Genomic DNA, 14,883 nt, shown 5'->3' on the forward strand with positions numbered 1-14,883 from the left:
TTGACCATCTAAATCATTGATGATGAGACAATGTTTTAACTAAATCCAGGACATAAGAGCAAGAACCTCAGAAAATTTTCCAAGTCAGAATGAATAAAATGTTTGTAAAATGTTAAATTGCTAAGAAAAACAACAGATGGTATGGACTTTTCTTGTTGATTCATTTAAAGTTACTGAAGTCTCTAAAGGCTGTTTGTTTACAGCGGGAGCAGCAGTCAGGCATGATGTGGATCTTTATATGAATCATAAACAAGAGGAATCCGATCATTTTGAACATAAATAATGAGTTCATCTCTCTGAATTCCTGGGGCCTCATTTATAAAACTCTGTGTAGCAAAGCTGAGCTCAGGTGGCAAATGCAGGGAAAAAAGGAAATGCGGCACATGCACGTCCCACACCTGTTTCCGTTTATAAATCAGAATCAACTCTAAAGCGGGCGCGCGTGACGGACCGCCTTGCCCCGCCCACATGGTAGCTATAAAAGGTCAGGTGAACACCAATAATCAATATTCATCATATCATTTCCATGATGGCTCAGGAGGGGAAAAGAGGGAAGAAGCAGATTTTTTCTGAATGTGAGACAGAGATCCTGATGGACCTGATTACACCTTATCTTGACCCGCAGCCTTGTTGATGTGGATCCTCTTCAGGGTGGAGGTGACTTGGAGCAGCTGCAGGTAAGAGGCTGATGCTACCTCTGGCTGTGGAGGGCGAACAGTACTTCTGCTGCTGGAGAGTCAAAGCGTGGAAGGAGCTGTTCAAGGTGTCAGACAGAGTGGCCTGCTGGTGTCTGCGCTTGGACTCTGTGATGGTCTTGATGCCTTTCCACATGTTACGTGTGTTGTTGTCGTTGAAGTGCTCCTCATTGTGCTGCTAGTACCTGAGTTCTGCCAGCTGGATGCCCTTTGAAAGTTATTTGCAGGCCCTGCTATAAGCCAGTTTGTCTCCTGCTCTGTAGGCTGCATCCCGGCTTTTAGCAGGGACCAAACTCTGCTGTCCACCCATGGATTCTATTTGTGCTTAAATTTTGTTGACATTTCTTGAAAATAATTAACAAATTTAATAGGATATCCTAATATATCCCTCCTCTAGCCTGTCTGTCTCCTGCAGTCAGGAAACCGAACCGAACCAAGGCTGCAGGTTCAGATGGTTTCAGAGCCAGGGTTCTGAAAACCTGCTCAGAACTATGTTGGATTCTTCAGCACCTTTTCAACACAAGCCTGAGTCAGTAAAGAGTTCCTAAATGACTACAGACAGTTGTCCCAACCCAGGGAATGGGCAAATTTAGTCCTCAAAGGCCACAATCCTGCTTGTTTTTAATACTTCCTGCACACCTGAATAAATTAATGGGTGAACATGTTTGAGCAGAACTTAACAAGAAGTTGTTGAGGAAAGCTAATTAATTTAAATTAGGTAGGTTGGAGCAGGGGGACATTTAATACCTGCAGGACTGTGGCCCAGAGTGGCCCATCCATGTCCATAAGCTCAATAAGTTCCAGGTGGAAATCTCCACCACCACCTGGATTTATGACTGCCTAACAGACAGACAAGTTTGTGAGACTGAAGGATTGTGTGTCTGAGATGGTGGTCAGCAGCACTGGAGCACCACAAGGGACTGTACTCTCACCATTTCTCGTCACACTGTATCCTCAGACTTCTAATACAACTCTAAGTCCTGTTATCTGTAGAAATACTCTGATTACTCTGCCGCTGTGGGGAGTGATGGAGAAGAAGCTGAGTACAGAGAACTGGTCAGTCAGTTTGTGAGATGAAGCAGAAAAAAATCAGCTCATCTTGAACACAAACGAAAGAGATGATTGTTGACTTCATGAGCACCGATCCTCTACTGCAGGGTTACTCAGTCCTGTCCTACGACAGCCACGACCCAGCAGGTTTTCCATGTTTCCTTGCTCAAACACACCTGACTGAAATTAATGAGTCATTGTGCAGAACCTGACAGGCTGTTAGACACGTTTGATTTATGTGTTTGACAAAGGAATACACTGAAAATCTGCTGGATTGCAGCTCTTGTAGGACTGGATTGAGTAACCCTGCTCTGCTGTACTACTGTGTCCAACAAAGAAAAACTTCTAGTCTTGTGGAGCAGTCTCAGATTATCTTGGATGTTTTATTAGTGTTAGATGATCAGAACCATTAGTAAAAATCACAATATCTTCAAGTATGTAAGGCATCTTTATTAAACTGGTACCATGTATACAACAATACTCTGCTGATGGATCAGACAACATTTTTAATAGACTACATTCAAATGCCATTCACTCGACTTAAGTTCAAATATAATCATGAGAGATCTGGTAATGTCTGAAAATGGAACAATAATTCATGTATTAAGAATTCAAGGTCGAAGACTTAATTATAAACAGCCATATCTTATGAAAACATTTTATAACAGCGCCCTCTGCTGTCCAACGCTCTGTTTCACACAACAACCAAGCCAGTGCAAGGACTGTCAGAGCTACGCCCCAGATCCTGTCTTCTCCATCCGTGATGTGTATTAAAATACCAGATTAGGTTCCATGGTAGAAAAATCAGCTTGTCTCTAAAGAAAATAGGCCTCCGCGTTAAGGAACCACAGTCTCCACAGTGTGAAACAACATGGAGTGCTGCTTCTGTCCCATTCACATCTGTTTACAGTGCTAGCAAACCAAAGCTTCGTTCAGCCTTCTCTGACTTTGGCAGCAAGTGCAGAATTCTCCTGTCGGATCGCCTTGTAGTCGTCCAGAATCCTCTCCAGGTTAGCCACAGTTTTGTTGCTGTTTTCTGTTTCAATCTGCAAACAACAAACAAACTGTGACAAATTGTACTGCAGCTACCTTTATCTGCTGCTGCAGCTGGAAATGATGGATATTCAGAAACAGCAGTTACAGCTAAAACAAAGTGCTGTACATCTGAGACGGGCCAAATAAAAGCATAAAAACACACTATTAAAAGGAATAAAATATAATAAAAGTAGTTTAACTCTGCTCAAGTTAATATAACTGAGGTGCTCAACTTTGTAGTGTCTAGTATGTGTAGACAATCAAAACATATCGCAGCCTAGACATCAGCTGTGGAGCCTCTAACAGGTGTAAATCCTACCTGCTCCTCCAGATCTCTGATCTCCCTCAGGATTGTGCCAGTGTCCTCGATGGTTTGGATCAGCTGATTACAGTTCTATAGAAGACAATGGAAAGATAATGTGTCAACCTTTCCTCCTGGTAGGAACCACAAGTAAAATGGGAAAATGAAGAAGTGATGGCGTACTTCATGCAAAGCAGCCAGGTACTTGTAGGATTTTCGGACGGATTCATCCTTCTTTGCATCCTGAAAACAAGAAAAACAGAAATTAACTAATGGATGAAAAACCACATTTAAAACGTTCATTTGAAGAGTTCACAGGATAAACGGGCAGATATTTTTCCTTCAGTGAACTTCAATTTCATCCATAGAGATGGATCAGTGATAGGTGTTACATTTATAACACAAATACGGCATCATTTTTATTAATTAAAAGGGTATTACTTTAAATTAAAGGGAAAACGTTTTGTACAGCACCACCCACATGACCCCAAACATCAAGAGAAAAGAAAATTCACGCAACAAGAGAGATGGTGTGTTTCGTGAAAGCATTTATAAGCCTTTCTTTAGTTTACTACCGCCGCTATGTTTCTACAGAATCCCGTTTAGTAAATATTTCATGAATGAATTAGGGATGTGCACGACTAGTCTATTAGTCAGAACAGAGCAGTCAACTGTTTTAAGTCCAGAGGCACAGTCCCGATGGGTTAGACAGCCCCACAGCATCCAGAGCCCCAAGGAACTGCGAACAAATCTTGTCCACCCCCGGAGCCTTGCCACCAAGGAGCTTTTATCACCTCGGTGATAGAGGCGAGCCGACCTCTGGGTCCCCAAACTCTGCTTCCTCATTATGAGATGCGACGGTGGGATTAAGAAGGTATTCAAAGTATTCCTTCCACCAACCCACAACGTGCCAAGGTCAGCAGCCCCCATCCCCTCTGTACATGGTGTTGATGGAGCACCGCTTCAGAGTACATACACGTTACAATCCACACCATTTCCATCGTTTGCACCACCACTCCGAGACAAATTCTGAGTGATATTAAAGCACTGCAACATTCTTACTTCTTTTCAAAGGATATTTTTTGTTAGATTAGAATCAGTGTTGCTGTTAGACTGGATCGGTTCGGCTGTGATCCGACCCGCCTCAGCTGTGATCCGACCCGCCTCAGCTTTCTGACGATTCTGCCAGATAATCACATCCTTATTAGAATACAAGAGCTGGAAAATAACTGTGGTACAAAATCCCTGAAAAAAAGCATTTCCCCTTTTTCACTTCACCTCTAAACATTTAATTAACGCTGAGGATTTATTTAATAATCTGGGACGTTTTGATGTTACATTCTTCCCTCCTGCTGCTGTCAATCACCCTGTTTTCTAGCATTAATCAAGTCACATTAAAACCAAAAGCAGTAATAGCATCGCTGTAAAATACCCATGTTTTAATGCTTGTTTATTTATTTCTTTTAATCAGATTTTTCTGTATTTGTTGATGCAATACTACAAATTTCCCTGTTCAGTAATGAATTATTCTAATTTATCACGATACTCATTTGCTTTCACGGGAATAATTATTTACCTATTTATGATTCATTAAAATGGTCCCTTTCATGATGATATATAGGACGCCGTTTCTACAGGACAGATAGCTGGTGTGTTTCAGATCCTGGTCATCACGAGTAAATGGGGTTGTGTTGTAATGAAAGCTGTCATGGTGAAGCCCCGTGCCTTCCAATAAGCAGGTTGCACAGAGCTTGTACACACAGCTGAAAGTAAATGCAGCTTTATTGTTTTTGTCCATCTAGACACACTGATCTGTGTAACTCGGGTTGTGTTGTGTTTCTGGGGCTGCACACCATTTCAGATGCTACTGGTAGCACCTGTGTGACCATCTAAGTCTTACTATGTGGCGTTTGCCAGCGACTGACTACATTCAGTAACATGAAACAGCTGTTACAACAACACAGTTTAATGCAGAAGTTACTTACTGAAAGACTGGAGTCTGCTCCTTTCTCTCATTTCCAGGAAGTTTCCTGGTCAGGTATGGCATATGACATGGCATGGTGTGTAAGCACGTCTAAGGACTCATCTTACTGATGTAACTGATTCTTTTTGCTCAATGACCCAAATATGGAGCCAATTAGAATATTTTAACTTAACTAATTTTAGTGGGGAGTTGATTTACACATCAATGTTTTTTTATATTAGTATTGCCTTTTTTGTAAAACGAATGTGAATTAATAATGGTTTGTCTTGTGGGAGGGGTTTATGGTATAAAGCTGGAGTGGAAGTGGAAGCAGGCTTGGGCCTGGACGGTCAGCAAGAACTAGAACCTAGAGGTACAGGAAGAACGAACCTCTCAAATGATCTCTTACAGCCAAATATTAATACAACTGAGCTTTGGTACCTTGAAGACTAGCTCATCGGTCACAGCAAAGGTCCGGTCCAGTTTTCCCGTCAGACTGTTGATCTCCTTCTGCAGCTCCTTCGTGTCTGACAAAATCTGCAAGAAAAGTCAAAACGCCATTAATGAGACATTAAAACTGACAATAAGAGTCCACGATGGGACTTAGAACCCAGACCTAAGCAGACTAGCTGTGCACCAGCTGCGTTTTACTTGTAATGTGCCTTTTAAATAATAATAAAAAAACATGTTATGAATGTAATACCTTTGTAATTTCCTCCTTCTGTTTTTTGATGTTGTTGACGATTTCTAGAATCCTCTGAGTGTAAGCCGACCGGGACACATCCTGAGGAAGGCTTTCCAACTCCGTGACCTGCGATAAGAGAACAGGGACAGGACTGACATGCACCTCCACCTACACAAGTTTACAATGATCACCTGAATCCCTAAACGGAGATATTTATCTCAGCCAGATCTTCTCCGTTACCAGCTGTTTGTACGTTTCTTCCTTCTTCTTTGCCTCCTCTGTGGCCACACGGATTTTTTCATGCAGAGTCTTGATCTCTGACAGTTTTCTGGATGACTCCAGCTGTGGAATAAAAGGGCAAATTAACACTAAATTCACGTGTGCTGTGACACACAATCCTGTTACACCACTCACATCTTGGCTGCTGCAGATTTCTTTTAGTCTGCGATGCTCATCGATGAGCGGCGCGCGATGCTTCTCCCACTGAGACGCCAGGTTCACCACCCGCTTAGCGCTGGCCTCCACCACAGACTGGAGGAAGGAGCAGGAGGAGGCGGTAAATCTGAGCCCCCCACTGAGGCAGAAAACCTGCTGTCATACATCTATCAGTCCTCTTACCTGAAGCTTGAGCAGGTTGTCGTCTGCATCTGGCAGCAGGTCGTTGGTTTTCTTCTTCACCTGCATCTTCTCCTCTTTTCCAGTGTTTCCCAGCTCCCTCTGCTTCAGCTCATCTAACACCTACAGTAAAAAAAACACCACACACAGGAATAAGGATGGGAATCAAAACCCAGTATGACTTGTGACCTGCGCTCTACATTGCGCATCAGGCCATGATGTGGAGGTTTATTCCTACAACAGGAATTTACAAACAACACCGTGTGGTCAGAATGACCACCTGTAACCAAGATGGGTAGAAATGACCATATTTCCTCTGTTCACACACACAGTTTCAAGAAACGTCAGGGACCAGCAAGGTTTCGTGATTTTATTTGACAAAGTTATAGAATATGCTAATTTTAAAATGGTCAGAATAATCTTGGCTGTTCTTGAGTTAAATGTTTACAAAATAAAGGTTTAGCACAAAGATACGTTCATCACTAAAGATTTGGGGGGCTGAAAATCCAGTCACACTACAGCAGTCAGGTTTTTTTTTTACTGCATCCACGGTTCACTTCATATAAACATCTAGAGAGTTGATGAATTATTTACCCTTTTCAGACCAAATCTGTAGTTTTGGCCTCCAGATCAGTTTTAAGATGTTATAGATCTGATTAACTTTCTTTACTGTTCTTGTCTGGGTGAAGATGACAGAGATTCTAAACTCAGAGTTTACTCTGTTTAGATATTAAATAGTAAAATCTTTAAAATATTTTTGTAAATACTTGGATCTTCTTCTTAAAAATTGGGCCAGGAATTGATAAGGGAATCGATAAAGAACAGGATCAATACTCAGAATAGATAATGGCACTGATATCAATGAAATCTTATCAATTCTCATCCCTACACAGGACGTAATCCTTCGTGTTGTATTTGCAAAGATTCACTTCATGTTACTTCCTGTTCCTTCAGACTTCTGGATGGATTTAACTGGCTACTGAGCCACAGGGAGAGAAAAAGCTCACAACAAAATCTGCATCTGAAGTGTTTAAATAAAATTAAAAAGATTTGTGAGTCGTCCTCAAACTCTGACAAAGAAGTGAAAAATAAATTCCCAACACCCAGGAAGAAAACAGGAAACTACTTCAGTCGGGGCTTGAAAGAGGACAGAAGATCCATGATGAGGAGGGACAAGATGCACTTTGGGAGATGTAAACATTATTTCACCAGATGCAGGAAAAATGTCATTTTTCGTTGTTCTTTCAACAATTGTAGTTTCCTGTAATGCATTAAAGCTGAATTTAAAACCCATTCAAATATAATGTTTCTTCCAGATTATTAAATTAAGTTTAAAGCAACACTGCCCAAGTTTCCAACTTAAAAACGGTTTCTGACTCATTTTGATGGCACACGGACACTTATCATGTGCGTTCTTGGAGCTGCTGTTGCTCTGCAGCGTTCTCAGGCTGAGAAACTGCACTTCACTAGTTTTTTACAGCCCAAAACGACAACAACAACACCTGTGATCTGCTTCATGGCACTGTCACACACAGACATCTGGATATCACAGTTTTAACAGAGGTTTTGAATGCACAACGTGTCTGAGTCATCAAAGAAATGGAATAGGACATTATTGGAGGAAGAGAAGAAAAGAAAGAGAGAAAGGGACAGAGCTAGAGAAGATGAGTCAACATCGGCGGATTTTTACTGTCAAAAGGACAAATCAAGCTCAAGCCTACGAAGTGGGACCTCGTGTTTAGCTAATGCCTCTGTGTGTTACCTGTGCATTGGTGACACTCATGTGCTTCATGTCTGCGGCCAGCTGGTCGACGTCATCACAGAGCTGCTGGAACTGCTGCTGGAGGGAGGCGAGCTCCTCCTGCTGACGGAGCTGGGTATCCCCCTCCGACTGACGCGTGGGGAGGACGGCGCTCGTTACTGCTGCCGCTTCCTGCACACAAACATGCACAGTTAGCGCTGTACACAAAACCTTTGCTCTCTCGCTTCTGCTCATGCAGAGCTTCTCACCTGTGTGAAGGTGAACTTCTGAGTGTGGGTGAAATGCGTGCCCTTAGTCAGGATGTGGTCAGAGGGGGCGGAGCCTCTGAAGGTCTGCAGGAGCTCAGACAGGTCGGACGTGGAGCGAGAAACACCGAAGGCACTTTCAGGAGAGGGCACAGCAGCAGAGCGCAGCTGCTCCTCAATGCGTTTACGGAGCCGCGTCAGCTTCCGTGAGCGGTACTCCTGTTCAACAACACCAGATCATCAAAGGCAGAGGTTACACTGTCGGCCTTGGTGGATGTACGGGTTAAACTTTTAGTTTTCTCTGCCCTTTCTTCTCCCAAATGAGTAAAAACAAAGTGAAATCGTGTGAGATGTAGATCTGACGGTGGTGAATGAGCTGTTTTACCTGTGGCGTGAGGCGAGACAGCAGCCCCTGACTCTTCCACTCGTTGTCCCACTCCTGAGCCGCACTCAGCTCGGCCATGTGTTGCTCCAACATGGATGCCACCATAGAGGAATGAGTGGAAAACTGGGCGGTTACAGGAGGAAGGTGGTCTCTGTGGTAGTCCTTCACCTCTGAAAACACACATTTCGTTCCAGTTCCGTCAGAAATCAGAACATCCGAGCATCAAATCTCCAGAGGAACGTTGTTATTAATCTGTTGTTGCTTCTCCTAACACATGTAAAAGGAACACCAACCAGATCAGCTGATTTCATGCAGCAGGAGACCCACCTTTGAGATGCTTCTTGCCAGAACCTTTAGTGCAGCGTGGTAGGCTGATGGGCTGCACACGGAAGCTGTGCAACGCTCCTTGACTCTAAATAAATAAAAATCACATTTCAGCACAGATAGGCTTGGAATACGCTCCGATCTATGTTTGCGTTACAAAACTTTGTTTGGATATCAGTCACGTGTTTTCCTGTGTTTGTTTATTATTGCTAGTCACAACGTGTCTGAGTCTGATCAATTCCACTGAACTGTGAGTCATAAAATAAGTGCAGAGTCATGATTCTTGGTTTGATTAAAGATGATTTAAATGTGCTTAGAAAATCAATCTGGCTGCATATTGATCCAAATGTGCCTTAGCTGCCTCTCCCCACGTGTTTATGTTTATTTCTGACACCAGACTGGAGCATTTGAAGAGTTTACCTGAGTTTCACAGTGCAGTGGTAGGCGGCAGTTTGGAGGCACCCAGGAAACGGCCAGCTGGGCTTTGATCGCAGCGGCGATGGCTCTCTGGAGGACCGCCGATTTACCTACATGAGGAGAAAACATCAGTACTGATGATGACTTGAGTACTTTAATGGCTAAAGAAAGAACTCAGACTGTACTTATGTAGCCCAGATGAGCCAAGCAGGAAATCAGGTGTGGGAGCAGTAAAGCAAAATCCTTCTAGTTTCCATTACAGACTCTAGATCCTACTTCATGTCATTATAGCTGTTGGCACAAGGCTGGAGATGAAGCGGTCAGAGGATCTTAACCATGGATGATAAGGTGAGAAGATTCCAGGTGTAGCAGCCACAATGGAGTCAGGTTCAGTAGAATTCTGGGGTTAGATCCATGTCAACCACCTGCGCATTTTTTCTGACTTGTCCAGGATCTTCTCTCATCTACCATGTCCTGATGCTGGACATTTTTATAATCCTTAAATGCAACATTCAGTTGTGTTTGTGTGCATGATTTCCTTACAGATCCATTAAAGGTCCCATATTATACACTTTATTCCCAATCTGAGACCATTCATTAATATCTAAATGAAATATTTCCGCCATGGTATGGACAAATCGACCCTCAGTTTGAGTGCAGCGGCTTCTCTTCACCTCCCTCTTTTTAGCAGCTTCAGAAATGTGCCGTTTATGGTGGGCGGAACCCTGGTGGAGCAGCTCAGCTGTTGGCTCCGCCCATCGCATCGCCCGTCATGAGGTGATTGACAGGTTAGGCCTTAGCGGTTACTAGACGCTGATTACAGCGTAGTGAAGGATAAACAAACGCCGGAACACCGGAACCCATTCCTGAAGAAGTTCGAGCTAGAAGACTAACAGTACTGCTCTTACCTCTCCAGCTGTGTCATGGACAGTTGGTATTGAACCTGGCTTCAGCTTCAAACGGTTGGCGAAGCCTGCTTTCCATGCACCCATGTTGTGGAAACAGTCCTCTTTGAAATGCTGGCCACAGACATGCAAAACCTTTGGAAGTTTTCCGGATACATTTCCTCCAAAAATAAAATTAATCCACTCAGTCCTCGTGGGTTCAGTGGATGGAAGTAAAAAAAACGTTTTCGTGTTCATTTATGCAGCCACAAACAGAACAGTGCTTCTGTCGCTTAGCCATGTCCGCTAACGAGGGTTGCCGAAGAGGGAAAAACACTGGGCGCTAGGTGATTTTTAGAGGGCGGGCTTTGAGAGCCGGTAGACGGGTCCATCGCTCTGTGGGGAGTGGTTATTGTCCCTTATGACGTCATAACGTACACGCTTTCAAACAAGCTCATTTCAGCGCTTACTTCCCTAGAGGTGGAGCAGGGGGGAGAGAGAGCGCCTGAAAGAGTTTCACACTTACGGGTCTCCTACACATGCGGGGGGACCAGTATGACTGTTCCAAAACCATTAAAAAGTGAATTTTGCATAATATGGGACCTTTAATATGCCTTTGTTTCACTACACAAACTGGCAAATGGTTCATTTTGTCTGACCTGGGTGAAACATGGAAAGAGCATGTGCCATCTGTAGAAAAAACTACTTAATCTAAGGTTAAAATAAAAACTCAGCAGTTCTTATTCACTGTATATTATGTCAAATTTCTGCCAACAGTTTCCCAGAAAAGCTGAATGTTGAAACTTTAAAGCTGTCTGATACACAGAAATTTCCAAAAGAAAACTAATGCTGAGGAAGAAAAGGTGCAACGCATCCGTTACCACCTCAGTCTTCTGTTCAGATCTCTGGGACTAGAGCGTTACCATCAGGGGGCCAATGTCTCAAACCCAAAACAGCCCACGCTTTAATACAGACAGTTTGTCTTCTTTTCTCTGAGGACAGGCCATATAAATTGGTGTGGATGTCATAAACAGACAGACGGTCTCTCTCGGTACCTGTCGGTTGGTCAGAGGTCTCGGCACTCTCTCGGGGTAGCTTCTCCACCAGGAACATGAACAGGGAGCGGATCTCTGGCTCATTGCTGTACAGAAAGGTCTGGTAGCCAATCTCTCCTTTATAGCCAATGTCCTGGAAACCAACAGATTGACCCGTTATGAATAACACTGGCGGAGTTCTGACCTCACATTGCAGAGAAAGTCATCTGTGGGTACTGAGCAAATCCATCACAAGTGACCGATAAACTTCTTTGTCTCCACAGGGAAATTTGGTTTGGGCTCAAGTGCTGTTACATTAGCTGCCTTGTCAACATCAACACACAACAGCAAACCACTGTAATCTACAAAATACCATCAGCCACACAGCATAAATATATTGCACAATACCGAAATTAGATGAACATAAAAAACACATGCTACTGGCCAATTTCTTGATTGTGGATGGAATAAATTAAGTAACAGCAGTGGAGCCTGTTGATAAATCAAACTAGAACAAACTCAACAGCAAAGAATCAAACAACATCTTTGTCTCAGTGGTAATCTTCCTAGAAGCGTTATCTTTCCTTTGGTCTGGTAAACAAGGCAAGTACTTCTTCAGCTGACTGCAAAAAACTTTTCACACAGACAAAAACTTTAGATTTCTACAAGAATCCCTCCCCTGCAAATGCTGATATTTAAAATATGCATTTAACATTTATTCAACAAACTACTTCTCTTAAAATCTGATAATCTTGCAGCTGATTGCAGGTGGAGTGAGAAGCATATTCAAATTTAGCTTTGCCCAGTTCAGTATGAGCTTTAGGGATTAATTGAATAAATATGTTTTAGCAAATAAATTAAGTTTTTCTACAAAGTGTAAGTCACTAGATGAGATGGAAACTGAGTCATTCTGTAAATGAAACAAACACAAAACAGCTCCAGCTTTTGTTTGCTTACCAGCTGGTGGACATGAGGTTTGGTAATCCAACAGTAATCATATGACCTGCTGCTGCACATCTTGTGAATCAGAAAGTCGCAGTGTATTTCTCTGATTTACTGCTTTGGTCTCACAATCAGCACAAAGTCTATTTATAAAGTCTCTAGCAGACTCTGTCACTCCTTGAAGCAGCTGTGAATGATAATGGCTATTTTAGTGCTACAACTTTAACAGATTTTACAGGCTGAGACAGTGATTAAAGGTGAGGCAATTATCTTTGAGCAATATGAAATGTAACGCTGCTAGCCTCAACTAGGAGGACTAAAGATACACAGTATTTTTAAAAAGTCTGACATCCAAACTAGGAACTATTTTGTTCGTTTTGTGGGGACAAATATGCAGCTGGTTCTTGGAAAGAACCCTCCAAAAGTCCCCGTGTGTGTGTGAGGAAAAGTCTTGTGGCTAAGGCTCTGCTTTTCAAGCCATGTTATAAAGGATGGAAGCTTCAGTTATTTTGGTGACATTGACAAAAATCTCCCTTTACCTGCCAGACAGAGCACCTGAGCAGGTAGGGATTGGACTTCTGCATGCAAACTGAAATTGCTGTTCAAGAAATGCTGCAGATTACAAGGTCAAATGGCTATGTTCATGCTTAAAAAAATCAAATAATAATAATAATTAAAACAAACAATCTGGGTATCATACCTGACAGGCCTGTGCCAGGCTCATGCCCACCCTGAAGCGAGCAGACATGCCGGGAGGAAGGGAGGTGGGTAGCCCGCCGCCCAGGCCTGGATCGATCACGCGCATACATCTCACCACCGCCTCCACTATCAGCTCACTGGTGAAGTGCTTGACGCTGACCACCTCCTCGCTCACCTCACTGGGAGACACAGGACATTTATGGTGGCGTCTTAGTCTCAAACAACCGCCTGAAGATCATAAGACTGACAGCGATGCTTCCATCAAACGCAGTTTTAGCTAGCTAACACAGCACTTGTGTCATTTATGGTTAATTTGTCAGAATGCACAACTTAAAAAGAAATAAAACACCTTTGTAGCTACTTACGTGCCGACTTGTCTGAGGGCGTGAATCAGAATCTTGTCAACTTCCTCCATCGCTAAAGTTTCTGTGAAGAATTGTTAGCTAACCAAAAGGAATATAGTTCAGTTTCTAGTGACAGCGATCAGACTTATTAACATTAGTTAGCTGATATTAATGTCAGTTTTACAGAGACAAAGGCAGGCTAAACAAGTAGCTTCCATCTTCTGTTTGCCAGAAACTAGCACCTAATTAGCAACCCCTGCATTCCTCTTTCCTGACAAAACTCATTTTATCTTCACGGTGTTGCGAAATAAATATTATTTTTTTCTAGTTACAGAGTCTCTTGCATCTTTTACCAACTGAGTCAAACCGTAGTAACTGCAGCAAACCTCATAAATATGACTTTTTCTGCCCTTTTTTTTCCCAGATTGACAGTTACAAGCGAATAGAGCAGCGGCGTTTCTGGGAAGTTGAGTTTTCTCTGATTTATTGCGTCAAAAGTTGAACAGGAAATGGGAAGTTTAGAAATACATTTCCCGTCATGCATCAAAATTGACAGTCTCATGACCTGACGTTGCGTTCGGTTACATTTGGAAACTCAAAACTATCTCCTCGAAAGAAAAAATCTAATGAAAAGGTCACAAGAATCAGAATTCTCTTGTTTGTAACGGCCCTGAAATTTTAACTCGTTATGTGTGCTTTTTTTGTTTTTGTTTTCTTATATATATAAAAACAAATATATATATATATATATATATATATATATATATATATATATATATATATATATATATATATATATATATATATATATATATATATAATGTATTTTTATGTATATCTTTTTAATTAACTCATTTTTTACAGTGTTTTATTATTTTATTTTCATTAGCTTATTTTACCCTCTTTTTAAAAATCTGTTTCTTTACTTATTCCCTGATGCTCCAAGCTGTCAATCAGCTGCCTTTGGGCAGGATTTCTTATATATTTATAAAAATATATACATGTTGAAATGTATAAATAAACAAACAAAACAATTTAAAAAAATAATAAAATGCAGTACTTGGAATTATGTGTAGATGCAACCCTGGCCCATCCCTTGAGTTGAGGTGTTTTTCAATGCTAGAATTATTCATAGCTCAGTGTTATGTGGCTTAACAAACAAGCATTTCTCAGTTAATGGTCAGATAGTACTGGACTGATAAGTAGCCAACAATCAAACACAAACTTTGAAAGAGCAGCAGAAAGCATTGAGAACTGCTGGCATCGGAGTGGAAGACGTGGTTATCTTCCTGCTGCATCTTGCTCTGGTTTACCTGGAGAAGCAGGACTGTAGCAGAGTGGATTCTGCACTCACCAACCAGTTTGTGAGAGCCCAGGACTGTGTCTCACCCGCTGACCTGCAACATAGGTGTCCCCCAGGGGATGGTCTTGGTCCCGTTTCTCTTCACCCTCTATACTGCAGACTTCATGTACAACACGGACAGCTACATTTTGCAGAAGTAC

General features: G+C 42.2%; 1 protein-coding gene across 1 annotated transcript; it reads right to left on the reverse strand.

The window, feature by feature from the left end:
- Positions 1–2,109: 2,109 nt before the first annotated feature.
- Positions 2,110–13,868, reverse strand: ccdc22 (coiled-coil domain containing 22). Its single transcript, XM_042003071.1, has 17 exons — positions 13,767–13,868; positions 13,402–13,479; positions 13,038–13,215; positions 11,417–11,549; positions 9,481–9,587; positions 9,064–9,148; positions 8,737–8,906; positions 8,355–8,570; positions 8,107–8,277; positions 6,348–6,467; positions 6,144–6,260; positions 5,970–6,071; positions 5,748–5,855; positions 5,486–5,581; positions 3,265–3,324; positions 3,100–3,174; positions 2,110–2,791 (listed from the first exon to the last, which is right to left on the reverse strand). Exons 2-17 carry the CDS (start codon positions 13,449–13,451, stop codon positions 2,678–2,680), a joined length of 1,902 nt encoding a protein of 633 aa, XP_041859005.1. The 5' UTR covers positions 13,452–13,479; positions 13,767–13,868; the 3' UTR covers positions 2,110–2,677.
- Positions 13,869–14,883: the final 1,015 nt, after the last annotated feature.

This window comes from Melanotaenia boesemani, chromosome 13 (genome assembly GCF_017639745.1).
Source record: "Melanotaenia boesemani isolate fMelBoe1 chromosome 13, fMelBoe1.pri, whole genome shotgun sequence".
In the NCBI taxonomy this organism is placed as follows: domain Eukaryota; kingdom Metazoa; phylum Chordata; class Actinopteri; order Atheriniformes; family Melanotaeniidae; genus Melanotaenia; species Melanotaenia boesemani.

Bases quoted from the DNA above. Each gene is read 5' to 3' on its own strand.
- ccdc22 (XM_042003071.1), bottom strand. From the start codon at position 13,451: ATGGAGGAAGTTGACAAGATTCTGATTCACGCCCTCAGACAAGTCGGC. The intron at 9,588-11,416 runs GTACCGAGAGAG...CTCCTCATGTAG, and splicing joins GACCTCTGACCAACCGACAG to GTAAATCGGCGGTCCTCCAG. The intron at 8,907-9,063 runs GTGGGTCTCCTG...GTGTGTTTTCAG, and splicing joins TGGCAAGAAGCATCTCAAAG to AGGTGAAGGACTACCACAGA.